At 42.0% G+C, this 25,830-nt stretch overlaps 1 protein-coding gene across 2 annotated transcripts in view; it reads right to left on the bottom strand.

The window, feature by feature from the left end:
* Nucleotides 1–25,830, bottom strand: part of cntln (centlein, centrosomal protein) — a 337,725-nt gene that overhangs the window by 9,367 nt on the left and 302,528 nt on the right. For both annotated transcript variants that reach the window (XM_080188296.1, XM_080188295.1), the window contains exon 26: nucleotides 24,265–24,342. In XM_080188296.1, coding sequence (XP_080044422.1) covers nucleotides 24,265–24,342 — 78 coding nt within the window. The remainder of the gene's footprint in view (nucleotides 1–24,264; nucleotides 24,343–25,830) is intronic.

Genomic DNA, 25,830 nt, shown 5'->3' on the forward strand with positions numbered 1-25,830 from the left:
TATTTTCTTAAAACAACGAGAAAAGCACAGGATTTGCTCCCTTGGTTCTGTTGATTTCAGTTGGCTAACTTTGATTTTTATGCACTGGAGATTGTGGGATTGGCAGGGAAGTATATTTCAGTGTACAGTTTTCAAGGAAAGTTAAACAGAGTGAAGCTGCGAATTGTACTGGTATCCTGACACATGGAATAGCAAGTTCTGTGAAAATACAATTCCTAGATGTTGGTCAATTAATATAAATTGCATAATTTAAGTAAAGCAAACAGTGCTTACTCTAAACTTTATTTTCTATCCTCCAACTCAAACTGGTTGCTTTGAAAATAATCTGCCACGGATGGCATTATTTTATAAAGTATAGAATATGAACGGGCAATTGGATTGTTGGATTGTTAGGGATAGGGATAGGGTTCGGTCAGTCTCTATCCGATTCTTGGTCATATTATTAAAAATTACGCAATTCATTCACGGGATGGGACAATGATGGCTGGCGAGCATTTATTGCCCATCCCTAAGTTTCTTTTGAGAAGGTAGTGGCAAGCTGCCTTCTTGAGCTGCTGCAGCCACAGTTCTAATAAGGAGCGAGTTCCATGATTTTGACCCAGCAATAGTGAAGGAACAGTGATATAATTCCAAGTCAAGATGTTGTATGGCTTGGAGGGGAATTTGCCGTTGTTCTTCTAGGTAGTGGGGTTTGCAGGTTTGCTGTTGAAGAAACCTTGGTGAGTTGTTGCAATGCATCTTACATATTGTACATGTCGCTCCCAATATGCCTTGGTGGTGAAGACTTTGAGTATTGAAGGTGGTAGATGGGGTGCTTATCAAGTGGGCTACTTTGTCCTGGATGGTGTTGAGTTTCTTGTGTTGTTGGAGCTGCACTCATCCAGACAAGTACAGAGTTTTCTAATTCCCTCTTGACTTATACCTTGGAGATGGTTTTGGAGAGTTAGGAGATGAGTTACATGCTGTAGAATGCCTTGAGCTGAATTTTGGTTACCAAGGTGTATAATTGCGAGTGGGAGATTTCCTGACTCTTGGCCCCATCTCAGTAAAAGAACCCCATAACCTTTGATTTTTGTTCTGGATGCAGAATGAAGATAGGCCTGTTGACCCCAGAAACAGATGCTAGGAGTGCATAGGGCTGGGCTGGTTCAAAAGCCTGTCTCAGCTCTTAGAACTAAGTCATAGTTGTTTGTGAAGATTATAGGCTTTGAGTCCCACCCCTCCTCACCAACCCTCTCCACGCCCCAGGCTCCTTGTACTTTCCCCAATTATATAAGGCTAACTCATTCTACCACCCCCCACTCTCTTCTCCTCTCCCTATTCACATAACCCCTTACAGCTAATTCCCCTGACACTAACGGGCAATTTACCATGGCCAATCCACCTAAACCGCACATCTTTGGACTGCAGGAGGAAACCGGTGCACCCGGAGGAAACCCACGCAGTCACGGAGAGAATGTACAAACTCCACCCAGACAATGACCCAAGCTGGGAATCAATCCCGGGTCCCTGGCACTGTGAGGCAGCTGTACTATCCACTGAGCCACCATTCCACCTAAGTAGCTCGAACAGATAATAGATCAGCTGGCTTATCAACCAAAACAGCCCTGCAGAGTTTTTTTAAAAATAATCACTGAAGCTGCAGCTATTTTTTATTTGCACGTTAAAGAACGGGGAATTTATAAAAAAAATCTGAATCATGAGAGTTAAACAGCTCTCATCTTCCCTTCAAGAGCATTTACAGTTAGTCTGTATGTTTGTGACTTCCACAGTGTGTACTCAGACTCTTGCAAGAGCCAAAATTGGGTCTGGTTGATTCAGCACAGTTCAAGCGACCCTGCTGAGTTCAGTTTCCTTCCTGTGTGAATCACACCATGATCCCTTTCCCTGAATGGCAAAAACTGGATCTGTTGGAAATGAGGGCAGGAATTCTGAAACTTTTAAAAGTGGATGGAGTCTTTCTAGATCTACCGAAAGCCGTGGGCTTTGGCCGCTGACTTCATTATGCAGCCACAGTATTTATGTGCTTGATGTAGTTAACTTTCTGCTCAATGATACTGCTAGTTCCCCACGGTATTGATGGTGGGAGAGATGGCCAGATTCTCTCCTATCGGATATGGTCATTACCTGGCACTTGTGTGGCATAAATGTTAGTTGCCACTTAGCAACCCAAGTCTGAAAACTGACTAGATCTTGCTGTATGTGGGCAAAGATTACTTCATTTGGCTTAACACCCGTGCCTGGTGAGTTCTATACAATCACTGCAACAAATATTTTAAAATTCTGAATAGTGCAGTACAGAAATATTCTGAAGCTTGATTAGTACAGCTTTATCTATATTCCAATTAAATAATTTAATCACAGGAATATATTTTGAACAAAGGATAAATTAACACAATCTTCAATATATAGTTTAGCAATAAGTTACAAGCACATTTAAAGCTCCTGATATAGCTAATAGGTTATAATTATTTGTGCATTGCACCATAATGGCTGATAGGATTCCCAGGGTTTACTTAATGCGTTTTTAAAATAGTGCCAGCTTAAAAAAAATCAACCTAATTAATCATAATTGGGAAATGCGCATGACACATTGAAAAACCTGTCCCTTTCTAAACCCTTGCAATGTCACAAGGGAGTTTCACACTGCTTTCAAAAGAATGTATTAGTTTTCCAAATTCATTCCAAAATCCCAAGTGAAATTACTTTAATCGATAAATTATGTTTAATTTTAAAAAGCAACAGAATGATTTCCAAGATTTTCCATTCTGAACAAAATGTTCCTGTAAAAATGTCCAAAAGAATTTAGTACTTTAATATTTTTGACTAATTAATCTATAAATTCCAGTTAAATATTGGGACCACAATTATAGAAAAACATAATAAAACCAGGTACATAATACACTTCCACTGATCTCTATCTTAAAGAAATATCAATATTTAAAAACAGAGTTATCACCAATTTTTAAAAATAAGAGTGGATAATCTTTGGTTTAGCAGTGACTGATGGAATTTCTCATGTTACAATTCCAAGCTCATACAAGCCCCTCTAGTCATTGAGTTAAACCTTTGTTCACATGTGCTGTTGAATGACCTCCATTCACTGAACTGTACACTTTGCAAAAAAAAGCCCAGATTAAATATCCTTACATCAAATAATTTAATACATTTACTCGTACTACTGCAGTAAAAAAAATAAAGTCTCCATAATCCCAAATCACCATAGGTTACACCCACTTTGAGGGGGAGGGCTGACTGGTGGTGGTTTAACCTGAGTATCACCACACCTCAGGCAAGGGGCAAGGTTGAGAGGGCAGGATCTTTGTGAATAACGTCAGCTGGTACAGGAATTGAACTGGAGCTGTGATGTCACTTTGCATCACCGCAGTAAAAGCAATGCATTAAAACTTTACTCTCTTAAAATATAGTGTATATTTTAAATTGACTATTGCATATTGAGTTCCAAAAGAAGTGTTACTTTGACAACCCAGGATAGAATAGCATTTAAGTACTTAAGTAAAAGCAAAAGACCTGGAAGGTTCTGGCTAATTCAGCAAACACCGTAAAGAGATTTATAATGCTGTTGAAAGACATTCATTGGAAGAAACCCACAAGTTGAAGAATTCCAACTATACGTGATCACATTTTCAATATTTCCTGAGTATTTCTAAATCCCTTGGATAAACAGCACTTGATAGAGATACTTGTTTTAGACTAAGGCTGATGTAAGATCTCTTTTTTGCTTCGTACTGGTCTTTTATGTATGTACGTATCAAAGTGTTTCAACATTTTCTGATTATCAGTTTGTGAAATAATTCCTGAAATGATGAGCTATGAAAGCGAGTGGAGTAGACCAATCAGCAGCGTCCATCAGCCTGACAGCAGACCAATCAGCAGCGTCCATCAGCCTGACAGCAGACCAATCAGCTGGGTCTATCGGCCTGACAGCAGACCAATCAGCTGGGTCTATCAGCCTGACAGCAGACCAATCAGCTGGGTCTATCTTTACCAATCACTAGCAATTATCAGCAAATAAGAACAGCAAACATCACCAACCCAATGTTTTTATTTTAAATGCTGCAGCCATTATTTAATAATCTACAATTTAAACTAGAAAGTCAGCATAAAAATGAAGAAACCACAAAAGAAAATGCTGGAAATATAGAACTTGAAAAGAGTAACTTTCAAGGGGAATACTTTTTGTCAGAACTCTCGGTTCAATTCTTGTTGACCACACGTGAGAGCAACAATCATGAAAATATTTTAGGAATTACAATTCTGTAGTTGAAATATTCTGTATCTTTGAAAGAAATAATATGACGATTTTCTCTCCTCCTTCATCTTAAGTATTTCACCATAAATAACACTATGGATTTCATCACTATTTTAATTGTTTCAAAAGTGAATCACTAGGACAGGGATTTTGAGACAAAATTACCTGCTTGTAAAAGCAACATTGTCGGTTAGACAAGGAAATTCAAGTTGCTAAGAAGTATGTTTTAATGTTGTTTCATTACTGTTCACCATCAATAATATATAAAATAAATAAATTGTGTTCATAAATTATATTCATTTCCTCAAGATGCCTCAGACGAACTTCACAACCAATCCAGTTCTTCTGATGTGTAGTCACTGTTGTAGGAAATGTGGCACTCAATTTGCACACAGCAAGATCCCACAGCTCAGCTGCTCCCTCTGTGACCGGATCCTGAACTTCTTAACCCACACACTGCAATCAGTAAGGACAGACAACAACACTTCCTCCATGATCATCCTCAACACTGGTGCCCCACAAGGCTGTGTTTGTTCTGAGCTTCTTACTATGCCCCTTATACATCAATGACTGTCTGGCCAAATTCTCCTCCAACTCGATTTTCAAGTTTGCTGATGACACCACTGTAGCGGGTCGGATCTCAAACAATGACCAGAGTACAGGAATGAGATAGAGAATCTGGTGAATTGGCGCGTCACAGTAATCTTTCCCTCAACGCCAATAAAACAAAGGAGATTGTCATCGACTTCAGGAAGCGAAGTGGAGAACATGCCCCTGTCTACATCAATGGAAACAGAGAGCTTCAAATTTCTAGGTGTCCAGATCACCAACAATCTATCCTAGTCCCCCAGTGTCGACACTACAGTTAAGAAAACCCACCATGCCTCTACTTTCTCAGAAGACCAAGGAAATTTGGCATGTCCACTAGGACTCTCGCCAACGTTTACAGATGCACCATAGAAAGCATTATTTCTCATATCACAGCTTGGTACGGCTCCTACTCTGCCCAAGACCACAAGAAAGTACAAAGTGAATAAATCCCAGTTCATCATACAAACCAGCCTCCCATTCGTTGACACTGTCTACACTTGCTGCTACCTCGGAAAAGCAGCCAGCATAATTAAGGACGCCACGTTCCTTGGACATTCTCTCTTCCACCTTTTTCCTTTTGGGAAAAAGATTCAAAAGTCTGAGGTCACATACGAACCGACTCAAGAACAGCTTCTTACCTGCTGCTGTCAGACTTTTGAATGGACTTACCTCACATTACATTGATCTTTCTCTACACCCTAGCTATGACTGTAACATTACATTCTGCACTCTCTCCTTTCCTTCTCTGTGAACAGTATGTTTTGTCTGTATAGTGCACAAGGAATAACACTTTTCATTGTACGCTGATACATGTGACAATAATAAATCAAATTAAAATCAAATCATAGTCCAATAATGTGATTGTGACCAGATGGTTTGTGATGAAAGCTGAGAGACCAACATTGGTCAGGAATGCTCCCAGAAAGCACAAAATAACCTGTGTGGTGCTCGTCTAGTGGCTCCTTAATATGTTACATTTAGCTCTGATATCAGTTCCTCCATGGCCATGACCTGTGGCAAAGTTCTGGAAAGTTTTATTTCTTCACCATAATCAAGTTGACACTTATTTTGTACAGAACTCCCACACACCCCAAGTCACGCTATGGCTTTCCTCTCATTCATTCATTCAGCTAGCTGGTGCCTCAAAGTTATTGTAGCATCAAATAGCCTAATTTCTATTGACCTCCTGTTTGTGATCAAACTCTGGAGGTAGGCATCAATGGGTCTGGATTTCAAAAATACTCAACTAAAACATGACGCAAATGGTTCTAATCCCTCTTTTTCCGTACAAATCAGTGAGACAGTATAGAAACATAGAAAATAGGAGTAGGCCATTCGGCCCTTCAAGGCTGCTCCACCATTCATTTTGATCATGGTGGATCATCAAATTCAAGATCCTGATCCTGCCTTCCTCCCATATCTCTCGATCCCTTTAGCCCCAAGAGATAAAGCTAATTTCTTCTTGAAGTCAGACAAAGTTTTGGCTTCAACTACATTGTGTGGTATTTTGTATTTAATGTGCAAAAACAAGAAGCAGATTACTACCTGAGTGGCTGGAAATTGGAAGAGGGGAGTGTACAGCGGGACCTGGGTGTCCTTGTCCCTCAGTCACTGAAGGTAAGTATGCAGGTGCAGCAGGGCAGTAAAGGAGGCAAAAAAGGTACGTTGGCTTTATTGCGAGAGGTTTCGAGTACAGGAGCAGGGATGGATTGTTGCAATTAAACGGGGCCTTGGTGAGGCCACACCTAGAGTATTGTGTGTAGTTTTGTTCTCTTTTTCTGGGGAAAGATGTTCCTGCTCTCAAGGGAGTGCAGCGAAGGTTTACCAGGCTGATTCCGGGGATGGGGGACTGATATATGAGGAGAAATTGACTAGGTTAGGATTATTTTCACTGGAATTCAGATGAGTGGAGGGGATTTCATAGAGATTTATAAAATTCTAACAGATCTAGACAGGATAGATATAGGGAGGATGTTCTCGATGGTGGGGGAGTCCAGACCAGGGGTCACAGCCTGAGGATTCAGGGTAGACCATTTAGGATGGAGGTGAGGAGTCTTTTCTTCACCCAGAGAGTGATGAGTCTGTGGGATTCATTACCACAGGAAGTAGTTGATGCCAAAACATTGAATGTATTCAAGAGGCAGCTGGAATTGGCATTTGAAGCAAATGGGATCAAAGTTACAGGGAAAAAGCAGGATTAGACTATTGAGTTGGATGATCAGCCATGATCGTGATGAATGGTAGAGCAGGCTCGAAGGGCCAAATGGCCTCCCCCTGCTCCTATCTCCTATGTTTCTATGTAACAAGCCAGATGTGTGGAGAAAATAAGTTATTCTTTATCCATTATTTAACAGCAGTTAACATCCTTTGATGTAGCATACCTACGACTCTAGCATTTGGAATCTGGTTGGTTACCTGTGTTAAGGTGCTAGTCAACCAACAAAAAAATTGAGGCAAACAGCTGAGAAACTTCACTTAATGTCATTTTGGTCTAGACATGATTGATGCAGTGTTCTGACCAGGAATGGCCAGCATGTTGTATGAGGAAAGGTTGGAGAGATTAGGTTTATATCGACTAGAGTTTAGAAGGGAGAGAGGTGAGTTGATTGCAACATATAAGGTCCTGAGGTGATACTGACAGGGTGGATGTGGAAAGGATGTTTCCTTTTGTTGGAGAATCTACAACTACGGGTCACTGTTTAAAAATAAGGGGTCAACCATTTAAGAAAAAGATGAGAAATATTTTTACTTTGAGGGTCGTGATTCTCTGAAAACAGAGTCTTTGAATATTTTTAATGGTGACCAAGATAGATTCTGGAATAACAAGTAGACAAAAAGTTATCGGGGTAGATAGGAATAAGAGGTGGAGGTTACATTCAAATCAGCCGTGACCTTATTGAATATGGGCAGCCTCGAGAGGCTGAATGGCCTAATCCTGCTCCTAGTTCACATGTTAGTATATTTGACCAGCTACCAGTGATAGCATGCTCAATAATTACTGGTTCTAATACATGGCCCTGGATTTTAGGAATAATAGTGTGGTTATCAATGCTCATCCTTGGAGTAAACTGAACAACAACTTCTGGAGATTATAGCAAATTCCTACAGATACTGGAATCTGAAACAAAAACAAAAAATGCTGAAAAATCTCTGCAGTTTGACAGCATCTGTGGAGAGAGAGTGAACAAATGTTTTGGGTCTGGATGACTGTTTGTCAGAAGTACCTTCTGGAGTCTGCAAATGTGTGGTTAAACATGGTTAAATCTCCACTCTTTCTTCATATCCTGGCAGTTTATCCTCCTTCAATTATTTGTCCAATTCCGTTATGAAGGGTACTCTTGATTCTGTACGTACCACCGTCAGGCTGTGCATTTCCTCAAGTTGTCTTTGGTTCTCTTGAGAATTACTCAAGTCTGCGCCCCCTGCTATCAGCCCTTCAGCTACTGGGAACAGTTGCTCTTCACTTATTCAATAAAAAACCCTTTCATAATTGTAAACACCTCAATCAAATCTCCTCGATCTTCTTTTCTGTAAGGGAAACAAGCCCACCCTTTTCAGTCTATCCATGTAACTGTCATCCCTCATTCTGGAACCATCATAATAAACCTTCTGTACCCGCTCCAAAGCCTTCAATCATGGATCTGATACAACATGTGCCTGCTATCTAGGACCTACTTGAGCTAGGCAATCCAAGTACCTTCAATCAATCAGCCAGGTATACCAGACCCCAGTGACACGAATTTCCAATGCAAACTATGTGGGCAGTTGTTAGTGTAATGAACAGCAAGCTGGCTACAAAATCCGAACTACAGCGTTTTCTGCCTCTCTTTTTACATTGAGAGAGTAAGGAATAGAAACATAGAAGATGGGAACAAGAGAAGGCCATTTGGTTGTTTGAGCCTGCTCCACCATTCACCTTGATCATGGCTAATTGTCCAACTCAGTCACCTAATCCTGCTTTCTCCCCATAACCTTTGATCCCATTCGCCCAAGTGTGATATCCAGCCACCTCCTGAATACATTCAATGTTTTGGCATCAACAACTGTGGTAATGAATTCCACAGACTCACCACTCTTTTGGTGAAGAAATTGTCTCTTTATCTCCGTCCTAAATGGTCTACCCTGAATCCTCAGACTGCGACCCCAGTTCTCATAAATGATGGCAAAGTTTGAGATCTCTAATCTTTTTGTTCTGATTGTTGACATGTAGCTGCTTTCCAGAACACAAACAAGTTTTCAACACAGTTAAATAGTTTTTCAAGCTCCAACACAATTGTCTTGAGTATGAATCCAGTTTAACTTAGATATTACTGCAGAAATGCACAACTGACTTTACCACTGTTTTGAAATGATGTTAAAGATGCCAATACAGTTCTCAGAAGTCTAATTCCTATTTGTAATATGGCATGGGGTGGACATCTTGTTCAGATTTTCCCCGTGTGCAATCGTGTGTAAATGTTTAAGAGTGCAACTGGTGCTGTGCTACCTTCCAACTTGCCAGTAAAGAAAGATAGATCAGCGATTAGAAAATAAGGAGCATGACTTTTTAAATGTTATTGTGTTGTCATAGTGGAATAAGGTAGAAAATGATGGTGCAAAATGATCCAAAGGGACGCGATGCAGTACATTATGTCCAATAGCAGGAGCGGCAGTTCCCAATCTTCATAAAGACTGCTCCATTAAATTTCCTCCAGTCAATAATTAGGGTTCCACAAATAAACCAAGGCAATTAAATCAATACTGTTGGGCAATTACCTCAGAGATTTTGAACTCAGTGGCACAGAAAGACACTATATCTTAGACTGCATAATCAAACATACTAATGCAATTTCTATCAAGGTCTTGATTTACTTAAAATAATTGGAGAGGTAAAAGGAGATTGTTTTTCCACAGAAGAGAGTGCTATTATGAGCTCAACAATGGATTGTGCATTTTGGTTTCTGCCTTCTGAATTTCTCACGCTGCCTTTGCTGTTCTAACTACTTGAGAATAAATTTATTCTAATGTAGAGATTATTTAAATAAAAAACACTCATTATCAATATCTGTTAAAGGGCTATGGCAATCAGACTTGAATCTTTATTATACCACATGCACTGTAAAATGAAAGAGCAATCTATTTAGGATCACTTTCTGAATCTCAACAAGTTGCCCAGAGCCACGCAAAGATTTCTGTTTAAATAGTGTAAAATAATTTTTCACTAGGCTCATGAATAAACATGCGCTGATTTTTATCATACTGTGAAGCCCACTTTTATTAACATCCTATATTAGAACATCTAATTTATTACATTTCTCCTCTAGTCAATGTGTTAATTTGTTCAAATACGTCAAGATTAAAATGAACACATTTTTTGTTAATTTGCACACAGATGGTTGTTTTCACTACACTTCAGGCAAGATATTCCTCTACAAAATACCTGGAAACAAAATGTATGCTGACTCTCGTTCAAACCACGCTGCTCGATAACACTGCCCACTCTCACACTCAGGACCCCAAAAAGAGGTTGTTGAAAACTAAAGGAATGCAATCAAAAACTCCATATTTTATTATTTTGATTATTACAAGGATTGAGATAATTTCAACAAATACCTAAAGCAAAGGTATTTTTCTGGATTCTTGAATTTGCGTCATTTGCACCTTCTTAATGAAAAGATTAGACTCACTTAGATGGGCCTGTTTTTCCTGGATTTAAAGATCTCGAGTTCAGATGCTGCTCACAAACTATTCAGCTTTGTTTGTATGTTATCTGATAAAATCTCATTGACAAATAACTACACTCTAATCTAGGCCAATATTGCTAACTTACACTAAGTACATCAGGGTTGATTTTAATGGTGAATAGGTTAGTTTCCCACCTGGCCATTGCAATTTTAACCACCTGGCTTCATTAACATGTTAACTGAGCGAGCAGGGAATGGCTGTTCTTGCGAAAATCGACTGGATTTTCTTTGGGGGCCCAGAAAACATTCCCAATCCATCTGAGCCCATAAATAAAAGTAAAATGATATCCCTCTTGGTGCCTCATCACATTCCAGTCTTCTTGCAAAGCGGTTAACAGCATAGAAATAGGCCATTCAGCCCAAAGTGTCCATGCTGCCGTTTATGGTCAATTAGCTCTTCCTCCCATCCCCTCTTCATCACTCTGTAACAGCATAACTTCCTATGTTTTTCTGCCCCGTGTGTTTATCTAACTTCTCCTTGAATGAATTTATGATGTTCACCTCCACCATTCCTTGTGGTTGAGAATTCCACATTTTTACTGCTTACTCGGTAACTCATTTTTCTTGAATTCCTGTTTTTTTGGTGATAACATTCACATAAGGAACATTCAATGTGGATCAACGGGCTGATAGTCAACTCATAATTCCTTCCACCACCTCCCTTACTCTTCCCCAAAGGGTAATAAAACAGGATGGGTGTGAAGATACACTAATGACAAATGATAACCTTATATTCATTGCTCCTAGTTTTGGTCTCGCCCACAAGTGGAAACATTTTTTCTATGTCTTTAGAATTTGTTCTGCTGTGTGGGAAAAGACAGCAGCTCTGTCACTTTGGCCCATGTTAAAATGCCACTGGGATCCAACAGACATCACCAGGCCCTGATTAACTCAATTCAAGAACCCTGCTGGCTCTAGGTAGGTGTCGCTGTCACTCGCTCAGAAGAGCAGGTTGAAATTGGATCCAGAGGGGTCCAGGCAACCGCTGGTATCGGGGGCAACTATCCAACCTAAAGGCATTTTAACTGCCCACTAGCCCAGTTTCTACGATTGTGTAGGGGTGAAAATACCTTGCTGTCTTCACGACATGATTTCCCGTTCATCATATTCGAGGTTTAGGGGATCGCCTTTCGGGCTATGCTTATACAGTGTGCTTGGTTTTGACCAAAATTAAAATCAGCGCGTGATGCTCCACCCAAAACAGGCTTTTGGTCCCTTTCTACTCAAAACAGGCCCTGTCTGAGCTCCCAGGCTGAAGCCTCCTAAATATTTTGTTGGAAAGCATAAGTATATATGTAAGTCTTGGAATATATACATATATGTCACATTAACTTCCATTCCTTCAACAACAAGTTGCACTACCTTTAACATAATTAAATGTCTTAAGTAATGTTTCTGTAGGCTGCATTTATCTGAGTTTCCCGACATAGGACATGCACAAGTTGGCCCTTTTAAGTTACAGCTCATGCACAGTTGTGCAAAATAAATTAATAGTTTAAAATTTATTTATTAGTGTCACAAACAGGCTTACATTTACACTGCAGTGAAGTTACTATGAAAATCCCCTAGTCACCACAACCCAGCGGCCGTTCAGATGCACTGAAGGAGAATTTAGCACTGCCATTGCACTGAACCAGCATGTCTTTTGGACTGTGGGAGGAAACCGGAGCACCCAAAGGAAACTCACGCAGACACGAAGAGAAAGTGCAGACTCCGCATAGACAGTGACCCAAGCTGGGAATCGAACATGGGTCCCTGGTGCTGTGAGGCAGCAGTGCTAAACCACTGTGCCCACCATGCCACCCAGAAATTTAAATGTGCTGCGCATTTAAATAAATTACCCACGCCCGAAAAACATTTGAGGGAAAGCACATCACAGGCATGTCACTGGCATCAATAGAAACATGATGCAACCATGTAAGGAAGATATCAGAGCATCTGTCCAATAGCTATGTCAAAGTGGTGAGTTTCCAAAACAGCCTTAAAAGAGGAAAGATTCAGGAGGGAATTCACGATCTCAGGGCTCAGGCAGTTGAAGGTACTAAGGGTGGAGTGATTAACATGAGTGATGCTTTAGAGGCCAAGGTTGGAGGAACAAAAGGGTCTCGGGGGCGGGGGGGGGAGGTGGTGTGGTCGTCGAGTTGGAGATTACTTAAATAAGGAGGTGATGGTGGGATTTGAAAACAAGGATGAGAATTATAAAATTGGCAGCTAGATTACTTTTAGAAAAGGGATAGTTTGGACACAAGTACATTGCCATACAATGAAAAGGCAGGGCAAACAAATCCAGAGCTTCCGGGATGAAGAGAGAGAGAGAGAGAGATTAAGATGAAGATGAAAAAGTGCGCGTGTGTCAGGTGGAGAATACACCTGAGAGACAGGCTGAATACAGAGGGTTCAAAGGGGAAGTGATAAAAATATCAGAAGCAGAAAGAAGAGAGAACATGAAAAATGATTCCCAGCTACAGCTACAGAATCTTAAAACCAGCAAGCTTGGCACTGAGTCTATGCCAACTTTGGACCTTGCCGATTTTCATGTCAGATCAAGGGTCGGCTGGACCACCGACAGCGCAGGAAAAGAAAGGCACACAGAGAACTTGTTGCCGTGCCAGTGCAGCACCCTAGTTCACAGCAGGCTGGTAAGTAATTTTACTCCTACACTAATAATAAAAATTCATGTATGGCAGCTTGGAAGTGACGTCCAGTTCTTGGGCATTGCCTGTTTCCAGATAATCAGATTCGAGACACTATAGCTCGAATGTCAAAGGGAATCTGAAAGTTCTCTGCAGGCATATAAATAGTAAAAGGCGAAGGATACACGGAGGCAGAGGGCATGACTGAGATAGGAAATGAGTGCTTTGCATCTGTCTTTATCAGGAAAGAAGCTGTTGTGCAGTACATGGTGAAACTCGGCACCTGAAGGTTTTAAAATTGACAAGGAGGAGATATTGGATAGCTGTTTGAACTTAAAGTTGACAAGGCATCAGGAACAGATGAGATGCAACTGAGAGAAGTGAGAATGGAAATTACCGAGGAAGTGGCTATAATTTTCCAATCTTCCTTTGACTCAGAGGTGGTGCCAGAGGACTGGAGAATCACAGAAATTACACCCTTGTTCAAAAAAAGGTGTAAAGACAAGTGCAGCAAACACAGGCCTTCGGAGCGAAAAGCTTCTGAAAATGGTAATTCAGGGAAAAAAAATACTCGTCATTTGGGCAAATGTGAGTCATGAAGGAAAACCAACATGGATCTTTTAATGGCAAATTGTGATTAATGAATCTGCTGGAATTTTTTTGATGAGGCAACACAGGGGGTCAATGAGGACTTAGACACAGACTTCCATTTGGCATTTGATAAAATTGCTGAACAACTAAGGGGAGGCGATGGCCTAGTGGTATTATCATTAGACTATTGATCTAGAAAGTCAGCTAATGTTCTGGGGACCCAAGTTCAAATTCTGCCATGGCAGATGGTGGAAATTGAATTCAACAAAATATATCTGGAATTATATGAGCTATGAAGTGGAGATGCGGTGTTGGACTGGGGTAAGCACAGTAAGAAGTCTCATAACACCAGGTTAAAATCCAACAGGTTTATTTGGTAGCACAAGCCACAAGCTTTCAGAGCACTGCTCCTTCATCAGGTGAGTGGGAGATGCAGCTGTCGCTGCTGGAAAGGATGTCCCGAGGCATGGTACATTGGGGAGACCTTGCAGATGTTATGACAACGGATGAATGAACATCGCTCGACAATCATCAGGCAAGACTGTTTTCTTCCTGTTGGGGAACACTTCAGCAGTCACGGGCATTTGGCCTCTGATCTTCGGGTAAGCGTTCTCCAAGGTGGCCTTCATGACACACGACAGCGCAGAGTTGCCGAGCAGAAACTGATAGCCAAGTTCTGCACACATGAGGATGGACTCAACCGGGATCTTGGGTTCATGTCACACTATCTGTAACCCCCATAACTTGCAGGGCTTGCAAAATCTCACTTACTGTCCTGTCTGGAGACAATACACATCTCTTTAACCTGTGCTTAACCCTCTCTCCACTCACATTGATTACCTGTAAAGACTCACATTCCAACCATTATTTTGAAAATTGAGATTGTATCTTTATGTGCTCTGTTTGTGAACTCACCTGATGAAGGAGCAGCGAGCACTCTGAAAGCTAGGGACTTGTGCTACCAAATAAACCTGTTGGACTTTAACCTGGTGTTGAGAGGCTTCTTAGTGTGATTAAAATGACCTGCCATAGGTAGTAGCACAGGCAGGTACAATTTTGCCTTTTAAAAAGCATTTAGACAGTTACATGGGTAAGATGGGCCAAATGTGGGCAATTGGAATTAGCTTAATGGTAAAACCTGGGCAGCATGGACATATTGGGCCATAGGGCCTATTTCCATGCTGCAAACCTCTATGATTCTATGACTCCTGATGACCATGAAACCATTGCCAATTGTTGGAAAAACCCATCTGGTTCACTAATATCCTTTAGGGAAGAAAATCTGGAATTTTGGTTAAAGAAGGTGAGCATAGATGTGGATAAAAGCAAATTCCTGTGGATGCTGGAATCTGAAACCAAAAAAGTGCTGGAAAATCTCAGCAGGTCTTGAGGAGAGAAAAGAGCTGCCTTTCGAGTCCAGACGACCCTTTGTCAGAGCATAGATTTGGAAACTGACATCATGTTCGAGGACATGGGACAGTTCTTCATGTTTAGGCAGGAAACAATGGGGGGGGTTGGGGCAGGGTGAAATTCTCTGGCTTCCCCGCAGTGTGTTCCTCATGGTGGGAGGCAGTGCACCACCCTCCAGCAGCACGATGTTTTGGTCGCAAGGCTGTGAATGGGATTTCTCAGTGACTCCACCTCATGCTGCCAGGAAATCCATGGCGGGGGGTGTGTCATCAATTCCACCGATAAACAGCCGGAGAACTCTGGCTAATATGTTATTTAAAATGCAATGTAAAATAATCAGGATTTAAAGTATGTGTTTGAAAAGCTTTATGGAAATGCACCACCATATTCCATAGACAATTTGAGTTTGGAGTTCTGACATTAGAAATCAAGGTTAAAGTTCAAGCCATGAATTTCAGCCAGTGGTGGAATTGGAATAAAATTTAAAGACACCAACAAGGCTCAATATATATCGTGTCCTCAATATATATCGTGTCCTCTACTGGATTCCACATCCATAATCTGTGGTGAGCTTTTATAAAAATGTGGAGTACACACACGGCTCTGCTGCTACTTACATAATGCAACACCAATGTGTTTTTTGGTAATTGTGAAGATAATCTCATGTTATAAAACACTAAAACAGCAATGTGCTGAAATGCATAAAGACAGACTTCATTCACCTCATTGATAATGTCCCTCCCAAAACCTCAGAAAGTCAACATTTGATAAAAGAAATCTTGCACCGTTTCAGCTCAATCCAACTTCAGACCTTATTCACATCAAGAGACTAATACAATGGACAAATTGGAATAACCAAATGTCAATTGATTGTCCTTAATCACTTGTGACAGACCCAGTATTCCTGAAGACGGTATGTTAATAAAGAAAAAGAACTTGGAAACTGATAAGAGAAAAGAAACGCAGAGGTCACACCAGGATCCTCTGTGGATTTGCCTGTGATTCAAGATAGTCTCAGTCTTGTCATCAAGTGTGCAGCTTTCCACCCAGCACGGAAATATCAATAGGAATATGTTTGAGAGGTCTCTAGTGGACATTTTTTCATTCTTTCTGCATCGACAGGATTCCAAATCAATATTCAGTTCCCACTAACAAGCCGTGCACAGTCTCTGTAGAAAATATTGCGCAGAATACAGGAAGACATGGTAATAAACAGCTGTCCAGCTGTGAGGAAAACATGAATTGACTGCAAGTGAATCCCTCAGAAAAGGTCACAAAGCTATGAACCACTCTTCAGGTGTTCTAATTTATTGCAGAATATAAACAACTAATAATATTGTGATACTGCAGTGATCTCATTACCGAACATATTTTATATTGGCTTGCTAGAGGGGCAGCCATTTTTATTGATAAAATTATGATGCTGAGAACAGCCACCTCTAACCCTTCCCTGTTTAAAACTTATATTTAAGAATGCATTAGAAAGAATGATACTTGCACACGCGAGGTAATTGCAGCATTATTCTATAACACAAACAGCAACTTGCATTCATGTATCAACTTGACATTGCTGACACCTTAACAAAGGAAATAGGCTAAACATGGAATGGGCGAGATTGTGGAAGACTGATCATGCAATTATACACATAGGTCTTAAAGAACTTGCTAAAGGATGGCATAATGGATTTTTGAGATTTTTCAACAAAACTCTAAATAGCGACTCAGAATAACAGCAGAGAATGAAGAGTAATGCAGATACCTTGGAGGGCAATGAGGAAAAATGTAATAAGAACATAAGAACATAAGAAATAGGAGCAGGAGTAGGCCATCTAGCTCTTCGAGCCTGCCCTGCCATTCAATAAGATCATGGCTGATCTGTCGTATCTCAGTTCCACATTCCCGCCCTCTCCCCATAACCCTTAATCCCCTCACTTATCAAAAACCCATCAACCCGCGTCTTAAAAATATTTAGCGAGGCAGCCTCCACCACCTCAACGGGCAGAGAATTCCAGAGATTCACCACCCTTTGAGTGAAGAAGTTCCTCCTCAACTCCGTTCTAAACCACCCCCCCTTTATCTTGAGGCTGTGCCCTCTAGTCCTACTGTCCTTTCTGAGCGGGAAGAGCCTCTCCACCTCTATCCTATCCATCCCATTCATCATCTTATACGTCTCAATGAGATCTCCCCTCATTCTTCTAAACTCTAACGAGTACAAGCCTAGTTTATTCAGCCTCTCCTCATAGCTCAACCCTCTCAACTCCGGTATCAGCCTAGTAAACCTCCTCTGCACTCCCTCCAAAGGCCAAAATATCCTTGCGTAAGTACGGCGACCAAAACTGCACACAGTACTCCAGCTGCGGCCTCACCAATGCCCTATACAGCCGCAGCAAGACCTCCCTACTTTTATATTCAATCCCCCTCGCTATGAAGGCCAGCATCCCATTAGCCTTCCTGACCACCTGCTGCACCTGCAGGCTGGGTTTTTGCGACTCATGCACAAGGACCCCGAGGTCCCTCTGCACTGTTGCCTGCAGCAGTTTTTCACCATGTAAGTAATAGTCCTTCCTACCATTATTCCTACCAAAGTGGACCACCTCGCACTTGCCAACATTAAATTCCATTTGCCATTTCCTGGCCCATTTGCCCAGCCTATCTAGATCCTTCTGCAGACTCTCCACACACTCCGCACAATTTGCCATTCCACAATCTTGGTGTCATCAGCAAATTTTGACACCATACACTCGGTTCCCTCCTCCAGATCATCTATATAAATGGCAAATAGCTGAGGCCCCAGCACCGACCCCTGGGGCACTCCACTAGTCGCCAACCGCCAATCCGAATAGCACCCATTGACCCCCACTCTCTGCCTCCTATTTGACAACCAGTCCTCTATTCACGCTAACACCCTACCCCCAACTCCAAGTCCCCTGACCTTCTGCAATAACCTATGTAAGCCAAAACATTTTGATGAACTAAGATTGGGAATGGATGGAGGAGGAAAGACAGGGTGAGGGGAGATGGGGGATTGTTACAATTTCCCAAGAGACTGTTAGTGTTTAGAAATAGAATTGAAACTTCCAGTTGATAGCTTAAAGCATGACAAGATTTTATGGTTTAAGACTCTTGCTGTAATAAACAGAATAAAACCCTGTTAAATAAACACTTATTTTTATAGACAACTTGTACTTTAAACTCTCCAACTTCATGGTTATACTTCATATTGTCTCTCAAGTTCATAGAATCATAGAACCTTACGGTGCAGAAAGAGGCCCTTTGGCCCATCGAGTCTGCACTGACACAATCAGCCCCACTCAGGCCCTACCCCCATATCCTTACACAGTTTACCCACTAATCCCTCTAACCTAAGCATCTTAGGACACTACAGGGCAACTTTACAATGGCCAATCAACCTAATCCGCACATCTTTAGACTGTGGGAGGAAACCAGGGCACCCGGAGGAAACCCTCACAGACACGAGGAGAATAGAACATAGAACACTACAGCACAAACAGGCCCTTCGGCCCACAAGTTGCGCTGATCACATCTATACCTACCGAGCCATAGAACTATCTGTAACTCCCAATCCCATTACATCCCATACACTCATCCAGAAGTCTTTTAAAAGACCCCAGCGAGTTTGCCTCTACCACCACCGACAGCAGCCAATTCCACTCACTCACCACCCTCTGAGTGAAAAACTTACCCCTAAAAGAATGTGCAAACTCCACACAATTCTCTATGAACGGTATGCTTTGTCCGTATCACATGCAAGAAACAATACTTTTCACTATATACTAATACATTTGACAATAATAAATCAAATCAAAATCAATTTTCTCAAACTCAGTCGAAAATCGTTCTCAGCTTCCAAGTGTCTACTTCTGTTTTTTCCCTTTGGTAGCCTTGTAACTTTTAATCTAGAACTGACTTACAGAATGCGAGTTTTTCCTGGCATAGAACATAACAGCGCACTACAGACCCCTCGGCCCTTGATGTTGCGCCGACCTGTGAAACCAATCTAAAGCCCATCTAACCAACACTATTCCAATATCATCCATATGTTTATCCAATATCATCCAATGACCATTTAAATGCCCTTAATGTTGGCGAATCCACTACTGCTGCAGGCAGGGCATCCCACGCCCTGACTACTCTGAGTAAAGAACCTACCTCTGACATCTGTCCTATATCTATCACCCCCTCAATTTAAAGCTAGGTTCCCTTTTGCCAGCCGTCACTGTCCGAGGAAAAAGGCTCTCACTGTCCACCCTATCTAATCCTCTGTTCATCTTATATGCCTCTATTAAGTCACCTCTTAACCTTCTCTCTAACGAAAACAGCCTCACGTCCCTCAACCTTTCCTCATAAGATCTTCCCACCACACCAGGCAACATCCTGGTAAACCTCCTCTGCACCCTTTCCAATGCTTCCACAACCTTCCTATAATGCAGCGACCAGAACTGTACCCAACATTCCAAGTGCGGCAGCACCAGAGTTTTGTACAGCTGCAACATGACCTCACGGCTCCGAAACTCAATCCCTCTACCAATAAAAGCTAACACACCGTACGCCTTCTTAACAACCCTATCAACCTGGGTGCCAACTTTCAGGGATCTATGTACATGGACACTGAGATCTCTCCGCTCGTCGACACTACCAAGTATCTTACCATTAGCCCAGTACTCTGTAATCCTGTTATTTCTTCCAAAGTGAATCACTTCACACTTTTCTGCATTAAACTCCATTTGCCACCTCTCAGCCCAGCTCTGCAGCTTATCTATGTCCCTCTGTAATCTGCAACATCCTTCCACACTGTCCACAACTCCACCGACTTTAGTGTCATCCGCAGATTTACTAATCCATCCTTCTACGCCCTCATCCAGGTCATTTATAAAAATGACAAATAACAGTGGCCCCAAAACAGATCCTTGCAGTACACCACTAGTAACTGAACTCCAGGATGAACATTCCCCAACAACCACCACCCTCTGTCTTCTTACAGCTAGCCAATTTCTGATCCAAACCGCTAAATCACCCTCAATCCCATGCCTCCATATCTTCTGCAATAGCTCACTGTGGGAAACGTTATCAAACGCTTTACAGAAATCCATGTACACCACATCAATTGCTTTACCCTCATCCACTGCTTTGGTCACCTTTTCAAAGAACTCAATAAGGTTTGTGAGGCATGACCTATCCTTCACAAAACTGAGCAAGCTTGACAAAGCCTCTTGTCAAATCTTCATGAATTTGGTCTTTTGAATCTGAGTGCAAGCTCACACCCACATTCCTTACAATGAACCATAAAGATTAATGGCCCCTAGATCTCCCTCTCTTCCAGATCCTGGTAGACTGCTTCGGCGAGGTTCTCCGGCCTTCCACCCATATGTTTACTGCTGGCGGGAGGTGGCGTGTTATAGATTTAGCTGAGTTTACTGAACAGCTGGTTGTGATGCAGAGCGACGCCAACAGGATTGAGGTGTGGTGATCTTCAGGTTAAGTCACCACCAGCCAGTTCTCCCCCTCAAAGGGGAGAGCAGCCTATGGTCATCTGGGAGTATGGTGACTTTATCTTTTTATTAGATTGATACCTGGAATGAGTGGGTTGTTTTATGTGAGAAAGTTGTACAGACTGGGCTTGTTTTTGTTGGAGTTTAGAAGACCGAGGGATGCCTTGATTGAGGTATGTGAAATCTTGAACGGTTTCAATAAGGTGGACATAGAAAGGATGTTTCCTCTTGTGGATATGTCCAGAGGCCAGGAGATACTGTTTGAAAATTAGAGTCACCTTTTTTGGACAGAAATGAGCAGAATTTTTTTCTCTCGCAGGGCTGTGCAACTTTGGAACTTTTTACTTTAAAAGGTGGTGGAGGTGGGGGTCATTGAACATTTTGTAAAAGTGGAGCAAGATAGATTCTTGTTCAGCAGGGAACTAGAGGCTATCAGGGATAAATGGGCATGTGGAATTTGAAAACAAATTCAAATTCAGATTCAGTCATGATCTTACAGGAAGCTCAAGGGGCCGAACGGCCTACTTTTGCTCTTATTTTGTATTTTCATATGTATGTGGGCCATGTATCCAGGTAAAAATACTGATTCACTATCCTTGAGACCCAACTCTATTTTATCTTCAAAGTAAGCAGGCAGTTTAAAGCATAACTGCGTACAAACCAACATTCTCAACAACCTGTGGGACTCTGTAGGCTAGCAGTCTAACCACTGTAAACACAGATGGTTCTGCCATTGCCTCCATGTGCAAACACATTACACCATCTTTACAGAAATCAATCCGGGTTTGTTGTCAGGCAGATCTCAGAACAGATCCCATGACTTCCTTCGTTAGTCCAAAACATAATTTCATAAACTTCGTATTTATAATAGGATGGAGATCATCAAAATTAACAGTTAAGGTCATGCTTGGGGGATAGGGAACTATTCTACAGTGAAGTAAAATGACTGTTTTGGTGACAGATTAGATCTGGAGTAAGGTCAGCTCAGATTCAAGTTAATCTTAAAGACTACACATTATTTGGTCAATTCGTACAGCAGAAGGGAGGTTGATGGGATTGGAGCAGTAGCTGTAAAGACAGCAGTGAGGTCTTAGACCACACAGTTAGAACAATGAATCATAAAAATACAAATCTTAGTTTCCAAAGATTCCCTGGAGGTGGCTAATAAGGCAAAAACAATTTCAATAGCTATTTCATTCATTAATTGCCAGCATCAAGGTCTGGATCTGAGCCCTTGGTTTCCTTCAATATGTCCATCAGCTCCTTACTAATTTATCTTTCCCTTAGAATCTCTCGTACTTCTGCTGGAAATTACATCTCAATACTCAGAAATCTGTTGAAGGACTTCTCCATGAATAGAAACATAAGGGGCAGAATTCTCCCCAAAAAATTCTAAGCGTCAAATTTGCGTGAAAACTGGAGTAATTCATGTTGATTTTCTCAGTGGGAGATTAAAGAATCTCCTACACTCTGTGCGCTGCACAAGCCACGAATGTGGAGATCATTACATTTCAGGGGGTGGGGCCTATCCCTGCTGGAGAGACTGAAATCAGCCCGCTGAATGGGCCCACTGCGAATGTGTTGATCTGTCAGTGCCAAGATCAGCGCATACGCAGTGGCCTGTGCTGATAGCCAGCAACTGGGAGGCCAACTCGATTGCGGGCGAGCCCCGTGGCCCCCACAACACTGCCTTTCTGGCCCGATTGCTGGTCCCTGACCATCCCCAGGCCCAGTCCCAAGCCACCCCTCTCCCTGCAGTGCTGACCCTTCAGCAGGCTGCCTCCCCACCTTTGCCCTGATTGCTGGCCTCCCTCCTTCTCCGACCAATTTCAACTGCAGGGTGGCAGCAGGACCCCTCCACCCCCACCAATCACCTTACCAGGACCTGCCCCATCAGGCCCCACCTCTTTGGTACTGTGTCATGCCTGATGGACAGTGTCAAGGTGCCCCCGGGCATTGGTACTTGGCCCTTTGGATAGTGCTACAGGGCCCAGGCTGGCTCTGCTGGGATGCCAGTGCCCAGGAGGTACCCGCTGCTGCCCGACCCTCCGGGGGCCCCGACTGCCCCCCCCCCTTCGCTCCAGCAGAGTTGGGCCACTAGCGTCCTGTTAGTGAGGAGCTGGTGTAACCCCCCCTGGAGTGAAACTTTCTGGAGGAGTAGGAGAGGCCAGCAGACCCAAAACTAAATTTTATTTAAATCTTTTCTGCACCTCCCTGCTGATTTCCAGTGCGGAGCAGATGCCGCTGGAAACCTGGCATCTGAATGGGAGAATCGTGGCCGAGGTATACATTTAAAGCATTTACTATTGCTTGATCACCAGACCTTCCTGAACCCCAATGTGGGTCTGATTATTCAAATATATTTATATTTACAGTCTGTTTTATAAGTCTCTGATCACTCCACCCCATTGATGTCTTTGTTTAATTCCTCTCCAGGCTTGATTTATTCTTAGCAAGGGAGGGGAAGGAGAGGGAGTAGGAGAGAAAATGAAAGAGAGGGAGAGATGTAAAAACCAAAAGGCCACTATGATCTGAATGGTACCACAGATGCTGTAATATTTCACATATAATTGTCTCTATCCAGTGCTGTATATGCATCTTCACGGTATTATTGCCTCTAATAGCCAAGCACTTCTATATCCCCTCACTGTCCGAAGAAAATGAATAAAATGACCTCTGCAATGTTGCACTGAAATTGCTGGGCCACTTCTGAAGTGATTCTGCATTTGTGCATCAGGATCTCATGTGCTGTGGAATGGAACAAAAACAGCAGCACAAACACAAGGTTTCAAAAGCACATCATTCACAACTTGCATTTCTAGTTGCCTTCCTATCCCCGATGGCAGGGAAAGATCTGTACAGATCAATGAATGTAAAACCACTTGGCTAGCCTGTGGTGAGCTGTGCTGCTCTGAAACACATGACTACCTTTGCCTCTGCATTCAATTCTCTACCTACTGCCACTGGGGATAAGCCTGCTTCTAGAGCTTTCTGTGTGGACCACTGTTTTTGATGCAATAGACCTTTTGGAAGTAATAGCCTTGCCTTGTTAATTTGCCTTGCCATTGCACAGATCCATTATTTTATTCTTATTCCCATGCAGATTTGGCATTCTGAGAGCAAGCACCAATGATGAAATCTATGTTATAATGTCATAAAATGTGGTTTTAATTTAGATAAATAAATCACATCTTCAGCTTCGAATTAGTTACATCAGTGAAACCATCAGTGTGTTAAAGTATTAGTTTAAGTAAATATGGCATGAAAGCTATTTTATGTTAAAACAATAAAACTCTGCAGATCGGTAAATTCAAAAGCTGAACTGAGAAATGGAACCAAGTAAAGTAAAAGCATAGGATTAATTTATAAATACTTTTATGCCTAAATAATTACCAATGATTTACCATTTGAATTTCTACAATAACTATTTTAATTTTTTTTGTATAACGAACCTGCGAGGCTTAGTTGTTTCTTACTATATTTAGGCTACACTAAGCTACAAAATATTATGAACACACAAGATATCTCAATACCTGGTCTTCCAGAATCCTCTGAATTTCAGCCAGCCAGTTCTGATCTTTCTGTAAATCCTTATTACTTTTTTCTGCTTCCTACAGGTGAATAAAAGATGACATGATGTTAAGATGCTCCTTGTACTTTATTAAGATTAGTCTTATTCGCTTAATTCATAGTTAAACAGAATTACATAATCCACATCACAAAAATAGGTAATTTAGCTCAGCAGGTTGAGACTGCACAAGTCCCCTGCCATTCCATCCACCCAATTTCAGCCCTGTCTCCCACATACTCGGCTACCTTCCATTTGAATCTAAGCTATTTGCCTCAACCACTCCTTGCAGGAGCAAGCTCTACATTCTAACCACCCTCAGTAAAGAAATTTCTCCTTAATTCCCTACTGGATTTATTAGTAACTATCTTCAATTTATCTTGTGCAAGGCTGCAGTGCAGATCAGGTAGGTCCAGTGCTATCTCACTTGCAGGATTCTTTCCGAGGCCTGGGAAACCTGGCTGACATGAATTAAGAATTTGGCAGCTCTTAAAAATAAAGGTAGATATCTTCATGATGATAATAAATAACCAAACTGCTTCCTGTGAGCAGATTGGTGCCTGCTCCCTGCCTTGCCTCCATTCATTCTGGAAAATAGCGAGTTGGGTTCTCATTTCAGATTATTTGCAGTTTAACACAAAGCCGTAGAAACTAGAAGCAGGAGTGGGCTATTTGGCCCTCTGCTCCGCCATTCACTATGATCATGGCTAATCATTAAATTCAATATCCTGATCCCCCCTTCTCCCCATTTCCCTCGATCCCTTTAGCCCCAAGAGCTATATCTAATTTCTTCTTGAAATCAGACAACGTTTTGGCCTCAACTACCTTCTGTGGGAGTGAATTCCATACATTCACCACTCTCTGGGTGAAGAAATTTCTGCTCACCTCAGTCCTCAAAATCCTCAAGTGATGACCCCCTAGTTCTGGACCCCCCCAGTACTGGGAACATTCTAAATGTACCCTGTCTAATCCTGCTGGAATTTAATAAGTTTCTATGAGATTCCCCCTCACTCTTCTAAATTCCAATAAATACAATCCTAACTGACTTTGTCTCTCCTTATAAGACAGACTAGCCATGCCAGGAATCAGCTCTTCAACCTTCACTGCACTCCCTCTTGGGGGGGCATGGGGGCTCAGTGGTTAGCACTGCTGCGGGTTTGATTTTCAGCTTGGGTCACTGTCTGTGTGGAGTCTGCATGTTCTCCCTGTTTCTGCATGGGTTTCCTCCGGGTGATGCAGCTTCCTCCCACAGTCTGAAAGATGTGTTGTTTAGGTGCATTGGCCATGCTCACTCAGTGTACCCAAACAGATGCCGGAGTGTGGCAACGAGGGGGTCGTCACAGTAACTTTGTTGCAGTGCTAGCGTAAGCCTACTTGTGACATGTAGAAAAACTAAAAAAAAATTTGATAGTCTGCTTCCTCAGATAAGGACACCAAAACTACACAACACTCCAGGTGTGGCCTCACAACGCCCTATACAATTGCAGCAAAACATCCCTATCCCTTTACTCAAGTTCTCTCGCTATGAAGG

Source organism: Carcharhinus amblyrhynchos, chromosome 5, assembly GCF_965287045.1.
Source record: "Carcharhinus amblyrhynchos chromosome 5, sCarAmb.v2.hapA, whole genome shotgun sequence".
NCBI lineage: Eukaryota > Metazoa > Chordata > Chondrichthyes > Carcharhiniformes > Carcharhinidae > Carcharhinus > Carcharhinus amblyrhynchos.